Below are 17,931 nucleotides of genomic sequence, written 5' to 3' on the forward strand. Positions count from 1 at the left end.
TGGAGCGGTTGAATTTGTGGTTGTGGTTTGTTTTTCACAAGGTTGCTAAATTTCTTGATGTGTTTATTTTTTATTTTTTGGAATTCTCTCTGTGCGGAATTTTCTGAAATGCCAGGAAACTTCCTATCAGTGCAGTTCTGTATATTTTATTTAGCAGCTGACCTGAAGAAACATTTTACTATTGTGCCTTTGGATGGAAGAGGTTCTGTTTCCTATTTCCTGTTTCCTCTGTTTTGGCAATGCCCTTCAAGCTGTCACTCTCCCACTATATATAACAAAATTGGAAACAAACTGGATATACTACTCTATACATCAGACACTGCAACACTTCAATAAGCAACATGGTGGTATGTCGTCAAAACATCTACCTTTTCACTTGCTAATAATTATGGATGGCTCTCTCTTCCCATTCATATTTTTCTTCAAGATGCAAAGGGGGGGTACGTACATTTGGACTGTGCCTCCTGAGTTGGTATTCACAACAAAAATGCTTGATATGGAGCAATGGGATTTCTACACAATGGAATTTTATTTTCAGTTTTTGAAAGAATGCTTCATATTCTTACAAAATGAGAAAGTAAAATATTCTACAATTTATGCATAGTATTTTGTCAACTCAAATTAAGTTTATAGTGACATGATAGTTGCTATAATCATCTAGGCTTCCTGAAAAGATTTTTGTTCTTGTTATTTCCAGAATTAATATTGGGTTGCTGTACAGGGAATATTTTGCAGTGGGAAAAACATTCTACAGGTATGTGACATACAAAAAATGTAGTGATGGAATGATTTCACTTGAGGCTGTTTAATTGTTTTATTAGTTTTATTAAGTAGGTGTGTATGTTACTCTGTAACATACACACATACTTGTGTGTATGTTACACTACTAGGGTTTGGAGAATGAGTACAACTTAAACTGTGCAAGTATCTCAACATTTATTAGATGTTTCATGTTGCAAATTAAATATGTTTCACATATGGGATATGTATAAGGCCTTAATTATATCATACCTGCACTGTTGTGTGCAAATTTAGTAATCTAGTTTCCATTGTGATGGAGAAACTGGAGAAGGAGAGGATTTGGAGATAATTAAGCAGCATCAGGACTTTGGTATGCTTATTAGGAGGCGTAGTTGAGGAAATAATATAAATTGAAAAACTTGGTGAATAGGTGGAGAGTAGTACGGTAAGGAATTTTAAGTTTGTGATTAAGTTTTACTACATTAATATAAAGGTATTATATACCTAGAGTGAAAGAAGAGAGGATAAAGAAAAGAAACCATCTGGCCATCCATAAAAATTGTATAAGAATTTGGTATGCAAGGGAATGAAGAGTAGATTTTAAACATGGAGATGGGGAATGAGTGGAATACATTCTGGCAATGCATTGTGAAATTGAAGAGTGCAAGTGAATTTTAAAATATAGTATGACAAATGTGTTTATGTTTGAGTGAGTCATCCCCACAGTAAGTCCAAGTGTAATAATAATTATAAATATAAATACGTTTGGCAGTTATTCATATTAACTATGTAACAGTATCAATTCACAAATGCTATAAGAATAAAATAAATTTGATAAAATACTAACATTTTGCTGGATTCGAACTACTATCCTCAGGGCATAAAAATACTTGTCACAGAACACAAGGTGCTAAAAGTGAAATATTATTATTATTCAGGCCTCCATGGAGTCAAAAGACTCATCGTGGGAGGTCCTTCCTAAGAACATAAAGTCTGTCAAGACTCATCGAGGGGGGAGGTCCCCTACTCCTTAAACTCATTGACCGTTCTAGCTCTCACCACTCCATCAGGCAATGCATTCTACAGTTCAACCACCCTCCATGCAAAGAAACCACTCCTCACCCTCTTGCTCACAGTTTCCTTTCGTAACTTCGAGGGATGGCCTCTTGTCATCACTCCTTCCCGCTGTTCAACCAAGCCAAAGAACTCCTCAGTGTCAACCCTGTAACGACCTCTCAACAGTTTAAAAGTCTCAATCATATCACCTCGCCTTCTTCTATCCACCAAACTCTGCAGTCCACATTCCCTCAGCCGATCCTAATAACCAAAATTGTACAGTCCTGAAACCATCTTTGTCATCCATCTTTGTACCCTTTCCACAGTTAATTTATCCCCTTCAAATCCTGGGGACCAAATCTGAGAACAATAGTCTAAGTGTGGTCTGATCAGAGACTTATACAATGGAATGATAACCCTTTTATCTCTGCAGGTCAGTGTCCTTCTCATAATTGCAGCAATCCTCTGTGTTACCTTCACCACCTTTGCAATATGTCCCCTAAATTTCAGGTTTCTATCAATCATCAACCCCAGATCTCTTGTCTCCCCTACTTCCTCCAGTATAACTCCTCCCATAGAGTATGCAGCATCCCATCGATGTTTCCCAAACCTCAAGACCTTACATTTTGCTGCATTAAACTGACGCCCCCATTCATTTGCCCATCTATCTAGCTTAATCAAATCCTCTTGCAGGGCTACCACATCTGCACTATTACTAATAATCCTTCCCAGCTTCGTATCATCCACAAACAACTGAATATCTCCTTGCAATCCACTCGCAATGTCATTGATGTAAAGGTTAAACAATATAGGTCCTAGTACTGAGCCCTGTGCTATCCCAGTTGTAACCCTCTGCCTCCTTGAAACTGCTCCACTATACACAACTCTCTGATACCTATCAGACAGCCAATCCTGAATCCAGTTGACCAATCTGACATCCAGACCCATGTGCTGCAACTTAAATATCAGATTATCATGTGGCACCCTGTCAAATGCCTTCGCTAAGTCTAAGCAAATTGCAGTATATGCCTTTCCCTCATCTAATGCTCTTGTAACTTTATTATAAAAGGCTAGCATATTGCTAAAACAAGAGCGCCCTTTCACAAATCCATATTGACTCTCACAGATAACATTACCCCTCATCTGCCCAGTGCTGTATACGGTCCCTCACTACTTTCTCCAAGATCTTAAAACTACTGATGACACACAAACTGGCCTATAATTAGACACTTCCAGTCTGTTACTACCCTTATGCAATGGCACTATCTTACCTTCCTTCCATTCCCTGGGGGCACCTTTCTCATAGCTAGACTTTCATTGAAAAGCCAGGTTAAAGGCACTGTCAGTTTCCTAGCACATTCTCTCAAAACTCATGGTGAAATACCATCCAGTCCCAAAGCTTTACTGACATCCAGAGTACTCAGTATCAAACCAGCCCTATCCCTCTAGCATTAAAACTGACTCCTCTAGGATGAAATACTCCAATAACGTGTTCATTGAACAATTCCACTATGTCCTCTGCATCAGTCACTCTATTCCCATTTTTATCCCACAATATCATTCTTCCACAGTCATTTCTCCTCTTACCGGCCACATAGCTAAAAAAATTCCCTAGGATTTTCTTTGGATCTTAGGGCCAATCTCCTCCCATATTCCAGTTTCGCTTTCCTTACCACACTAGTCACTCTTCTGGCCCGTGTCTTATATTCTTCATGCATCTTCTCTTCACCTGTCTCCTTATATCTCTTCCATAGCCTCTTTTTCGCATGCAATTCCTGTTTAATATTGTTTGTCATCCACTTTACTCCAAATTGTGTCCTCTTCTTCACTCATGGTATACAACTTACCATTGCTGCTAACAAATATTCTTTCACAATTTCCCATGCACTAATGATATCCCGGCCTTCCAATTCCTCCCTCCATGAAACTTCCGAAAGTTGACGTCTAAGACTATTATAATCACCTGCTTTATAATTCCACATAAGTTCCCGTCTCTTTGATACTCCTGCATGTCTATTCATTTTCCAAGTCAAAACCATATGGTCACTCTCTCCAACTGGTGGGAGAGATGTCATCTCAGTTATTATCAACTCTTCTGATGCTATAACCAAATCCAAAACTCTTGAACCGCTTGTTCCCTCTGTTACGTGTTGCCTAAGACATTTGTCCCTCAACAATTCTAGAAATTCCATTCCCCTATTGCTACATGCATCTTCCTCTCTCCAATTTATACTACTGTAGTTAAAATCACCCATAACAATCATTCTTCTTGCACTTGCCAAACTTAACTGTCTAAACATCTCCTGGTCCCCATCCTCTGTGCTCCTGGGTCTGTAGCAACACCCCACTAAATATCCTGTCTTGCCCACCTCTACCTCACACCATATGCTCTCAAAACCATTTGTCTCACTGCCTCTCAAAGCCTCCACTCTTAGAGGACATAGGTCGTCACTTATCGTAAGCAGTACCCCACCACCACGCTTTCCCCTCCTATCCTGCCGAAAAATGCTGTACCCAGCGACTTCTATTCCTGTTATTATATACTCTTCTGTCAACGACGTCTGAGTGATCCCAATAATTTTTGGCCAGGCTGATGCTATCTGCGCCACTAATTCCTCAATTTTAGAATTACTTCAAAATTTGTAACAAGGAAAATAACCTAATATCTTATTATACCCTCTATTACTGGATTTAATGAAGGTGGTTTTAAAATGATGGATGGATGAGTAAATAAATGAAGCTATATTTGTTAAGGTTTGGGATAGGAGAGTACTTTACTGATGACAGCTCCAAAGTAATCTCTTATACTTCCTCCATTTAATCCTTTATGAACATATGGCCAGTTCTAAATTGTCATGATAATTATGGTAGTTTTTTCAGAATTCCCACCCAAGAAAGATTTTAAGCCTATAGTACACCTAGTACCTTAACCTAGTAGGTTAAGGATTTTTTTTATTAAGTCTCTATTTATATTTTTTTACATTATTTGTTTACTTTTTTACACATTCTGGAAATTTCATTCCAACGGCCAAATGTGGAACTCTTTTAAGCCACTTCAGATCTCCAATAGATGGAACTGTGGTCTTGCGCCAAGCATTGATTCATCTCCCACCTAAGGACAATTACAAAAATCCATGCCTATGAGAATTCTAACTTATAGCCTGTAGGTTGCAGAGCAGTTCTTGTCTCTCCATAATAAACTACACTGATTGGAAAGAAGTCAACAGACATCACCCATGATCAAGGTGTATTATGCCATGTAATTAGTCTTGTGTTTGTAGCCAGTATAAATTAAAGGAATATGATGCTCCCAAGTTAGTTATAAGGGTGGTTCTGAAATGTTCTTGGCCTAACAATGAGAAAACAAATGTATAATTTCAAAATTATTTTTGTTTTTCAACATGATCTCCCTTATGACTAATACATTTATTCCATTGATGCTCTAATGCCATTATCCCATCTCTGTAGTGGTTCTCAGTAAGATCTACAAAATACCCCTCTATAGCTGCAATCACCTCTTGATTCGCTTCTATCTCTTTCCAAAACTAAAGGAAGAAGTGTTTTAGTTTTGGGAAGAGATAGAAGTCAGACGGAGCCAAATCTGTGGAATTGGGTGGATGTTCTAGCAGTTCATAGTGCAGATCCCTTAATTTTTCAATTGCCAAAAACACTTTTGTGGGCAGGTGCATTGTCCTGATGAATGATGATTTTTTTCTTCTGCAAACCGGGTCTTTTCTCACAGATTTTTTTCGTCTAGTCTGGTTAAAAGATCGGAATAATATTCCTCTGTTATTTTACCCTTTTCAAGATAATTAATAAACAAAGCATCAAAAAACACCGATGCCATGACCTTTTCTGCTGATGGAATCGACTTTGTCATCAATTGTAATGGTGATTTGTAATGGTGAATCTAGGTCTCATCCATAATAATAAATTGACTCACAAAATCAGTTTTATTCTTGTTAAAATGCTCCAAGCACTGTTCAGAGATTTTCATGCAAGTACATTGTTGTTCTGCTGTGAGCAAGCACAGCACCCATGTTGCACGAAGCTTTTTCTTTTGCAATTCTTCATGCAAAATATATCCTACACATTCTTTTGAAATGCCTATAGTCCTGGCAATTTCACGCACCTTGCCTTGCCGATCATCCAATATATTGTGCACTTCGTCAATGATTTCTGGTGTTATTACCTTTACTTTTTGCTGGTACAGCCACATTTAAACTCGGCAGCCCATTTTTTAATTGTCAAAAATGAAGGAGAAGAGTGCCCATAAACTTTTATGAACTTCGAAGGAATTTCTTTTGGCATTAAATCTTCTTTTACAAAGAATTTTATAACTGCACGATACTCAATTTTATCCATTTCAAGGGATACAGACAACACTTTTGCTTCAGACAGCTGTATAAAACAAAGTACTTGATCGAATTACTTGCAATTTCACATGGATGCTTATGACAGATGTACCAACTTAGAAAAAAAAAATCTTGCCGATGGTGTTGCCATCTATGGTCGAGGCCGAGAAATTTACAGACCACCCTCATACAGTGTATTCAGGTGAAATGGCTACAAGAAGGGAACTGATGTAGTTTATAAGAGGCATTGTGATAGGATGCCATATTGCATGTCTATCTATTTGGCAAATTGTTGAGAAATTGGGATATCCTGGGTCAAAATCAATGATAACATATTGAGATGGAAGTGCAGGGAGTCAACTGCAATGCCACCTGCAGTTGACTCCTTGCAACTGCAAGTGCTACCTGCAATTGATGACCCACCACACTCACCAAACGTGACCATAGGGTGTTATGAAGGATAATATGTAACAATCGGCATCCATCAGCAACACGTTGAATGGAGAGTTTTAAGCATCAACTGCAACATGAATCTGCACAGAAACATTCAGAACTTAGGCTCACAACATGGATTTTCACGGTATTTCCAATCATCTATCACTCTCTTTATCAAAATTCTACTTGCACGCCTCTCTTATGCTTCCAGGAATGGCCACTTGTTCTGTCCCCTCCCCATTTTATAAAAAATCTAATCCACATTAATCTGGCAACAACCTCTTATAAACCTATGTGTTCTCTTATCCCCCCCCCCACGACCCCAGCTACTAGACCCTGCAAATTGCATACCTTAATCTGTCTATGTATTCATCATTCCATAGACCAAAAACCACCTTAGTCAGATGCCTCAGGGCCCTTTCCAATATCTCTTTCTCCTTTTGAAAACCAGATGATCAAGTTTGTGCACAATAATTCATATATGGCCTGATCAAAGCCTTATACAATGTAACAATAACATTCTTATGTTTACATGTCATGTCCTCCACATCATGGACATAATCCTCTATACTATCCTCATAATTTTATCAATGTGTCCCTCAAACTTTCGGTTCTTGTCCACCATAACCCCAGATCTCTCATCACTTTCTCAACCTCTAAGACATCCCACCAGTTTATACTCTGCATCCCTAGATGCAGAGTATAAACCTCCTAGATGAGTCTTTGACTCCATGAGGTCTTGTTTAATAATAATAATCCCATCTTTGCTTCCTAAATTTTTAAACCTTACTCTTTAATATCCCTTGGAGTACAGTACTAGTGCCTTTCCCCTTCTGGAACATTACTCTCCCCACCCACATACACACACACACACACACACACAACTTGCTAATACCTGTCAAATAGTTAATCTCCGATCCACTGCACTAATCTGCTATCTACCTCTCATCTGTTCCAGTTTAATTGCCAACTCGTTATATGGTAATCTATCAAAGGCATTTGCAAAATCTATGTACACTACCCCTATTCATTTCCCTTGTCCAGTGCATGTCACCTTATTATTATGAGTAAGTAGACTACTAAAATACATTCTTGTTTTAGCATACCCATGCTATTTATCAAAGAGTGCTACATCTTCTAATGAGATGATCAAATCCAAGATTCATGATCCTTATGACATAGTGTATGTGGTAGTTGTCTCAAAAACTGAAGAAATTCATTCTCTTTGTCTCCAGATACATCTCTTCGTTCCAGTCTATATTACCATAATTAAAATCACCAATGATTATTACCCACCATACTGCTTCAAAATTACTGCCAGTATTTGTCCCTTGCATCTCCACCTTGGACTGGCTTAACTCCTCTCATACCATCAACAGCATTCCTCCTTTTCTGCTCTGTCTGTCATCACAAAAAAACATAATGTCTTTCCACCTCTCTTACTCTCAGGATATCATCCTCATCCTATCACTTCTCACTTATTCTGACTATTTTTAGGAAAAGGAACTTGTTCAGTGCAACAATCTTATTTCCCTTATTTCGGATATTTCTTGCATTCATATACAAGCATAATAACTCATTTCTGGTTCCATAACTAGTCCAACTGACCACTGTGACTGCATAATGGCCCTCTGGCCATTGTCTACCACCACCATTCCTGCAACCTGTCTTAGACCAAAATTCTTTCCTTCCCCTTTATCTCAGGCCATCTCAATCTTCTCTTGTCTACGCAAGCATTCACTTCTGAATCCAACATCTGCACCTCTCATATTGCCCCCCCCCCAACTCTTACCTGTTTGCCTCAATGTCTTGCATTCCTGCCCTCTCATTCCCTTCACTCACTTTTCCACTTTCACAAGTTCTTCCTTACTTTCCTGCTCTTCCATATTTGCAATCTCTCTTGTCTTACTTCCTGCTTTTCCAAATCTTCAGATCATCTATTCACCGCAGTCCTTACTCTTCCTTCCAGCAACAGTCTCTCCCTCTTATATAGTTCCAATTGTCTCTCAAATTTCTGGCCACTCTCTAACCAGCAGGTAGCGGGTTCAAATCCCACCATGGACATGGATGTTTGTGATTGTCTTTAGGTTAATTATTTAATTAATTAATTTAATTATAAATCAGTGTGAAACCACCTGCTTATTAGAGGTCTGAAGTGGCTTTAAAAAGTTCCATATTTGGTCTCTGGAACAGGGTTTCCAGACTATAATATCATTATCATAGTTTATTCACAGCATGATGCAATATGAAAAAGGAAAGAGATTTACATCAACAATTAAAGATTGCAAATTATGGTCTTCCAAGTCTCTCTATCTTGAGCTAACTGGTAGATGTCAAAGGGAGTTTTACAGTTCAGTCTATTGATAGTTTTGCAGATATATTGCCAAAATTGTTTGCATGGTCTTCCTCTTCAGCAAATGCAATCTTCTGTAGAGGTTTGTACAGGATAAGGGATTCCAGACTATGTAAAAATAATTAAATTACAAAAAATATATATAAAATTGATGGAGAAAAATATCCCTCGTTACCCACGGTACAAATGTACTATCATCATCATCATCATCATGAAATTCCTGCCATGTACCCTCAAGGGGTGTAAAGGATATGATAGTACTACACAAAAAATTTACATCATTACTAACTTCCTATCTACAATTTTCCTCCAAATCAGTCTGTTACTTATCAAGACTCCAACATTATCAGATCTTATATTTCTATCGTCTAAGGCACTTTATACCGTATCAATCCGCCTATATCTTGGTCTTCTTCTGGGTTGTTTTCCTGCCAACCTGGAAGAGAACACTTGTTTTGCTAATCTTTCCTCACCCATTCTGTTTAAGTGACCATACTCCCTTAGATTAGATCTGCTAACACATTCCTGGATGCTGACGATGTCAAGTTCTTTCCTAATATCCTCATTTTTAATATGATATTGCCATTGATGCCATTTATTCAAGTCTCTAATCTTTCTCGGGACTCTCATATCTGCGGTCTCTAGTCTTTGGTCAAATGTTTTACTTCTGACCCAGCTTTCAAATCCATAAATTAAAACTAGTTTGAACACTATCTTGTATACAGCTAATTTAGTGTTCCGACTAATTTCTCTCTTATTCCATATGAATTTATTCAGTTGACATCCTACCATACCAGCTTTGTTGATTCTGTTGTCTATTTACATATATAATTTACCATCTTCACTAAAAATCGTTCCTGAGTAGTTGAAATGTTCTACTTGTTCCACAGGTTCTCCGTTCACAACGCAGTTGACATTTTCCACGATTCTGCCAATTTTCATTGTCTTTGTCTGTTTATTGCTGACCTTCATACCATATCTATTACAACAGTTATTCAATTTAGTCAGGGAATCTTGCAGACTTGTAGCGGATTTATTTAGAAATATAACACATCCGCATAAAGCTCTTTGCTTAAATGGACATTAACATCTCCAATTTTGATATCATGTTTAATACCACTTTCCTTCATAATGTGATTCATATAGATAATGAATAACAGATGGGATAATGTACATCCTTGTCTCACACCAGATTTAACATTAAATCATCTTCCTGTACTTCCTTCAATTCTAACTGCTGACTTATGACTGAAATAAAGACTAAGTATTGCTTAATATAATGCCCCATTGACACCATATAACTGTAGCATATTGAATAGCTTCTCTCTTGGCACCTTGTCATATGCCTTTTTCAAATCGACAAAACTTAAATACAGATCTTTGTTATATTCCCATTATTTCTCCACTATTTGGCCTGAATTCTTCACCAAGCTTTTCTTCCACAATTCTTCTCAACCGTTTCTCAAGTATACTTGCATATATCTTACCAGAAACACTCAGTAGGAAAATACCTCTCTTTTTCACATTCAGTTTTATTTCCCTTTTTTATGTATGGGTACTATGAGAGCTCTACTCCAATCATCGGGAATTCGTCCCTCTGTCAACTCATTCTGAACTATGCAGTGCAGCCGCTGTAGGACTTTTACACCACCATACTTCAGCATTTCTGGTCGAATATCATCTACTCCTGCTGCCTTTCCACATTTACAGCCTTTGATGGCTTTTTCTATTTCAAGTATGGATATGTATTCCTGAATGTATGCCTGTTGAGTGTTTTTTACCATAGTGCTATCACTGCTTGTTTCATTTAGCAATTTTTCTAAATAATTACTCCATATTTCAAGGATATCTTTTTTTTCTCTAGTTTTCATGTCACCTTTATCATCTCTAATTCCTTTTACAGCATTCTTTCCTCCATTTCTGAGCTTCTTCAACAACCTCCAGAATATCTTCTTGATATTTATTTTCTATGTTCTTACAAAAGTCTTCTCATGACTTTTGTTTAGTTAGTTTTACATAGTGTTTAGCTTTCTTACATTTGTCTCTGTATTCTTTAAGAGCACAAGCTGACTTATATGCTAGGAACTTTTGACATGCTTTCTTCTTTTCCTTCACTGCCTCTTTAACTTCCTGTGTCCACCATGGCGTTCTGATTTTTCTATCCTTGCAGACCTCACCACATGCCTCTCTTGCTGAATCAATGAATGTTTTCTTCAAGGCTTGCCACTGAATTTCCACAGTTTGGTTCCTGTTCTCAAACTCTTTCATTTTTTTTTCAATAATGTTTGTGTATTTTAGTCTACAGTTCATATCTGAGAGCTGCTCAACTTTTATTTTCTTTACAACTTTCTTACATGTTATTCTTTTCAATATGAAATTCAATTTTATCCTGCTCAAGACTAAATAGTGATCACTTCCAATTTCAAATCCTCTGTACACTCTGGTGTCCTGCACCAGGGAGAAAACATCAACAATAACTATCAACAATAACATAGTCAATGAGACTTTTCTTATTATTTGTCTCTTGTCTCCATGTGAATTTGTGCAGATTTTTATGTTGGAACATGGTGTTAGTAATAACCAGTCCATGTCCTGAGCAGAAATCCAACAGATATTTGCCATTATTATTAGCTTTGCTCTTTTCTCCAAATTTTCGCAAACTTTTTTTGTATGTCTGACAATCGCTCTACTCTGCTATTTAGATCCCTAACAAGGACTAAATTTTCCTTTTTCATTGTGTCAGTTACTTTTTTCTAAAACCTGAAAAAATTCCTCCACTTCTACCTTAGTAGAACCTTCTGTGGGACCATAGGCACAAATAAGTCTCATTGTTCAGTTCCCCATTCTCATATTTGCCCACCACATTACTCTACTTGAGATTGCATGCCATTCAAGAAGATTAGCCTCTTATTTTGTGTTGAATACTAATAACCTTCATGGGTGGGAACCACATAAAGAAACATTAAAAAAAAAAAAAAAATTATCTACCTGTTCACAAAATTCACTCAACTTCTCACACAGTTCTGCTAGCACAGCATTTATTATTTTCACTCGCCTTCTTCACACACATAACTATCATTCCTGAGCAGTACACACTGGCTACATTCCTGCGACACTTTTCTTTTATTCTCCTCAACACACAGTAATATCCATTCTCACATTCTCCTTGTTCCCAACCAGATCATTCATTCCTACTACTCTTACCACCTCTTTTGTTCGTTTACTCCTTATATCCAACACTTCAATCACTGTGGTCATTCTACTTCCAGGAAAACAAACTTAATGTATGTTTTCCTGGAAGAAGAAAGAGCATCCCAAGATACGTAATTCACCACAAATCTTGGGATGCTCTTTAAAAAAAAAAACAAAAACAAAAAAAAAAAACAGCCAAAGTAGTAAATGCTAAATAAATGTAATCTTGGTCATGACATGTGAATTACATATCATGTACCTCTTATCCATTTTTCAAAGAACAGATGACTCGAGGAATGTAAAAGTGCCCTATGCTTATTAATGCTATGAAAATCAGATACACAGTCATTATTATTGCAAGTAGAACTGGATGAGAAGACCATACTTTAGACATGTCTTTACAGAATTAAACGGAAAAAAACCTATGCTTGTAAATAGAAGCATGATAAATCTAAGAAATTATGTAGGAATTAGCATCTATAGTAAAGCATTCTGCAACACGTATGGCAGTATTAATTTTAAAAAAATTAGGAGATAGTTATTTTAAGACTGTATGGCTATAGAGTACTTTAAAAGGACGAAAGCACTAACTTCCTATCATAGAGTGAATTTAAATTCACTCCATGATAGGAAATTAGTGCTTTCGTCCATCACTTTCAGATTGTTTCCACAGTTACTTGATCATTGATACCTTGTGTTCTATGTCAGGTGTTTTTACTGCTCTAAGGATGCTACTTTGATATCCAGCAAAATATCAGGAGCTTGATAAAGATCATCTTTATTTTATATATTTATTTTTTATTGTCAGTATTTTTTATAAATTATATGAATATTATATACATACTGAGTTCAATTTTATTTGATTGCAAACATATTGAACATAATTTAAACTATATATCTGAAATTATTTCAGGGTGGCTATACTTTGGCAGTGATGCATATTGGAGCACCATGTTGTGGGATGAATGCAACTGTAAGATCTTTTGTCAGAAACAGCCTTTTTCGAGGAGATGTTGCCTATGGTATTCATGAAGGTATTGAAGGGCTTATTGAAGGAAATGTATGTATATTTACAAAAATTTTAATAGTGCTCATTATTCAGGAATTTTTATGCATCAATACTTCATTTTCTGTAAGAAAGGAAATGTATATATTTTCCTTTTTATCTAAAATTACCTAAAAACAGCATACTCAGTGCATGCTATTTTTAGGTAATTTTTATTTTTGTATTCAAGTGATATTTTAAATTATATGTCAAGTATGAATGAACGAACAAATGAGAGAAAGAAATCAAATTCTCTCTTTTTTTTTTTTTTTTTTAATTTAAAAAAATTATCTCCTCTGTCACAAGCATTTTTCAAATCCAATGCCCACATTAGATTTGAACCTGCACTGAGTCCGGAAGTAATAATAAAGACCAAGCTACAAATGAGAAAAATAAGTTAAGGAGAAAATTATGTACGGAGACTCACTGATCAGGGAAATGCTTAATGAATAACAAAATCGTGTTTTATTACACCTTCATTAATTTTCTTGGTTTGGTTGGCATAAATGATCTGAGAGGTGAGAAGTATTCTATGAGAGAGGATGTAAAGAAGTTGTTAGAAGAAGAAAAAGTGAAGAGTAAGAGAGAAGGTGAAGATTGTGAGTCTCCTGCCATGCTATGATAGAGACAAACTGAGGAGGGCATTGGTAGAAAATGAATCAATGCATAGGTTGTGCAGAAAGAATGATGTAAAATTTGTGGATCTGTGGTCTATTTTTGATGGAAAGAAGAATTTGTATAATGCTGATGGACTGCATCTAAATGGTTTTGGTGTTATGTAGAGAGTCAGCTTTGTTCACTGAGCATGTTGAAGTTCAAATTCAGGAAAAACTTAAGCAATTAGGGTGGAATCAGGTTAGTTTGTGTGAGATTATCCATGAAGTGAGCGAGTGTGAGAATGACCAAGTGTGGACTCTAGTTTCTCAAGCATGAGGAGAGCAAGTGTGAGAATGACCAAGTGTAGAACCTAGTTTCTCAAGCAAAATTATTGAATAAGTTAGTCAGTTCAAGAAGTAAGGATGATTTGGGGGCCTAAAGGAATGCTTCAGTTTCTATATATACCAATGAAAGAAATATCAGGAACAAGAGGGAGGAGTTTTTGGCATTGGTTAGGGTAATCAGTGCCAAAAGTTAGAAGTTATAGCATTATCATTATTGAGACTTGGCTAACAGTAATGATGTAGTTACAGGGATAGAATGTTGAAGGGTTTAGTATTCTCAGGGAAGATAGGATATGGTGGGGGCGGGTACGTACTGCTGATGTTAGTGATGTATTGCAGCCAAAAAGAATATGAGATAGGCAGGAGGGTGGCTGTTCATTTGAAGCAGCCTGGTGTGAGATCAAGGCCAGTAAGATAAAATATACAGTTGGTTGTTGCTATAGGCCAGAGAACTCCACAGATGATCTGGAGACATTCATCAGTAAATTACTGCAATGAGTGTAGGTTGAGTAATTATTATGGGGGGAACTTCAGCTATGGAGATATAGACTGGAAGAAAGAAAGATCACATAGCAGGAAGGAATTTATATGCCTAATTAGAGATTGCTTGAGGCAGCATATGGTGGAAGGGGGTTAGGTGTGTGAGAGTATTGGACCTAGTCATAGGATCAGAAGAGTTATCCATAACCAAGGTGCCTCAATTGGCAAAAGTGACTGAGGTCTTGACTTGGGGAATTGTAAAATATGAGGAATAATTTGTCAAAAAGGAGTATATATGGAACTGCAAGGCTGTGCAATGACATAAAATACTCTAAGGAAAGGGTGTCAGTAGCACATGGGAGATAATTAAGGGGAATCTGGAGGAAGCAGTATTAAATTGTATACCTATGGTAAGGAGGGTTAATCAGGTAGGAGTTAGATGGATGAGTATTATCATTAAGCATGAGCTGCTGCAGAAGAAAATGCTGTGTGGGTATATAAGGAGAAAGGGACCAGCATGATAAGGAAATCAAAATCAGATTACCAGAAGAATCTAGCTAATCAGGCCAAAGGATATTCTGAAGAGATCTTTTGTTACGTGCCAAGTAAGTGAAGAACAAGTGGGGTTCCACAGGGCTCAGTTCTGGGGCCTATATTGTTTAACCTTTATATCAATGACATTGTCCGTGGATTGCAAGGGGATATTCAGTTGTTTGCGGATGATGCGAAGCTGGGAAAGGTTATTAGTAATAGTGCAGATGTGGTAGCCCTGCAAGAGGATTTAAATAAGCTAGATAGATGGGCAAATGAATGGGGGCGTCAGTTTAATGCAGCAAAATGTAAGGTCTTGAGGTTTGGGAAACATCGATGGGATGCTGCATACTCTATGGGAGGAGTTATACTGGAGGAAGTAGGGAAGACAAGAGATCTGGGGTTGATGATTGATAGAAACCTGAAGTTTAGGGGACATATTGCAAAGGTGGTGAAGGTAACACAGAGGATTGCTGCTATTATGAGAAGGACACTGACCTGCAGAGATAAGAGGGTTATCATTCCGTTGTATAAGTCTCTGATCAGACCACACTTGGACTATTGTTCTCAGATTTGGTCCCCAGGATTTGAAGGGGATAAATTAACTGTGGAAAGGATACAAAGACGGATGACAAAGATGGTTTCAGGACTGTACAAGGATAGTTATGAGGATCGGCTGAGAGAATGTGGACTGCAGAGTTTGGTGGATAGAAGAAGGAGAGGTGATATGATTGAGACTTTTAAACTGTTGAGAGGTGGTTACAGGGTTAACACTGGGGAGTTCTTTCGCTTGGTTGAACAGCAGGAAGGAGTCATGACAAGGGGCCATCCCTGGAAGTTACGAAAGGAAACTGTGAGAAAGAGGATGAGGAGTGGTTTCTTTGCCTGGAAGGTGGTTGAACCATGGAATGCATTGTCTGATATAGTGGTGAGAATGGTCAATGAGTTTAAGGAGTAGTATGATAGACTGTGTGTTTCCTAGGAGGGACCTCCCTCAATGAGTCTTGATAGACTTATGTTTCTTAGAAAGAACCTCCACGATAAGTCTTGTGACTCCATGGAGGCCGAATAATAATAATAATGACTCTGGAAGATTAACCTTAATGAGTGTTGATGGTGACAAGGTAACAGAAGCAGATAGAATAGTTGTGTTACCGAGTGTTTTATTATAAAATCATGTAACCTTTTCAAGGGTATATCACCCAAGTGAGGCTACTGCTGTAACATATGCAACAGACTTATGATGGAACAGAAGTTGATGAACTGTGGAGGTTCTTAGGATATTGCAGAATTTCAATGTAAATACAGCTATGGGATTAGATGTAATATCAGCCTGGGTTTTGCAAGAATGTGCAAGAGAACTGGCAATGCTTCTGACTAGGCTCTTTAATTGAAGTCTCAGTTCTGGTAGAGTTCCAAGGGAATGCAAAGAGGACAAAATAATTTTCTTGCATAAGGGAGATTCTAAGACTGCAGTAGCAAATTGTAGACATCAGTATCTCAGGCATGGTGGTAAAAGTACTGGAAAAATTGGCCAACAAGAGAATTCAAGAATAGGTGGATAAAAATATGACACTGTATGAGGGTCAGTATGGGCTTGTGAAGGGTCAGTCACACCTTTGTAATTTAGTAACTTTTTATAAATAGAGTAATAGCTGATTATATGAAGAAAATGGCTATATGATGATTCTGCTGGATTTTGCAAAGCCATTTGACAGAATACACATTTAACTCTGTTATGCAAATTAAAACAAATGGGGATGGATATGAATATGACACTGGTTATGTGGATAAGAGAGTGGCTTCCAGACAGATATCAAAAAGTAATATATTGAGAGGCAGAATCAAAGTGAATACTGGTAACTAGTGCTGTGCTACAAGGTTCATTGCTGGGACCACTACTGTTTATTTGTATACATAAATGATATAGGAAATAACCTGAAAAGAAATATTCAGTTGTTTGCTGATGATGCAAAAATAGGTAAAATAATAATTAATCAAGGTAATGTCATGAGCTTGTAGGATGAATTAAATAGGTTTCAATACAGGCAAAAGATGATGGTTGTTAGCTTAATGTGAAGAAATGTAAAGTTGTGTATTTTGGGATAAATAGATTACAAACTATATACCACATTGATGAAACTGTACTTCAGGAAATAGATGAAGCTAGAGATTTAGTGGTGGTAGACAGAGAGTTAAAGTTTAAAGGGCATATTGCTAAGGAGGTGAGCAACAAAGATGGTGAGTGTTCTGTGCAATGTTCCCTATGAGAATAGATTGAAGGTGTGTGTGGATTGCAGAAGTTGGCTAACAGCAAAAAAAGAGGGGACATCATTGAAACATTTATTGTTTAAAGGGTTTTATAGGATTGATGCAGGGGAAATGTTTCATCACTTGGCGAGAGGGTCCAGAACAAAAGTCATCCATGGAAGTTGATTAAAAGTGTGGTTAGTAGGGGGTGTAAGGACTAGATTTTCTTGTTTGGAGAGTTGTAAATGAGTTGAATGAATTGCCAGAGTCAGTTATGAGTGCTTTGTCTGTTAATGGGTTCAAGAAGAGGTATGATAGATTGTGTGGATAGTTTGGGTCTCCCGTGATTAGTCTTCGGACTCCATGGAGGTGCCTGCACAATAATAATAATAACTCAAAAGCAAATACATTAATCACTTGGCCAGCCAGGCCAACAATGGTGAAAATGTATTGCATTTTTAACATAGTGGATTTTGAAAAAAATATCATGAGAGGACTTAAATAAACAGTTACCGCACCTCTTACAGTTTATATTTGTATTACTTAAGCAAT

The 17,931-nt window shown here is 37.2% G+C and overlaps 1 protein-coding gene across 1 annotated transcript in view; it reads left to right on the forward strand.

The window, feature by feature from the left end:
* Positions 1-17,931, forward strand: part of LOC150107472 (ATP-dependent 6-phosphofructokinase-like) — a 443,838-nt gene that overhangs the window by 283,751 nt on the left and 142,156 nt on the right. Inside the window, exon 13 of the mRNA XM_090391320.1 lies at positions 13,046-13,192. Coding sequence (XP_090247446.1) covers positions 13,046-13,192 — 147 coding nt within the window. The remainder of the gene's footprint in view (positions 1-13,045; positions 13,193-17,931) is intronic.

This window comes from Typopeltis vanoorti, chromosome 4, assembly GCF_054136105.1.
Source record: "Typopeltis vanoorti isolate ZY-2024b chromosome 4, IOZ_Tvanoo_1.0, whole genome shotgun sequence".
In the NCBI taxonomy this organism is placed as follows: Eukaryota; Metazoa; Arthropoda; class Arachnida; order Uropygi; family Thelyphonidae; genus Typopeltis; species Typopeltis vanoorti.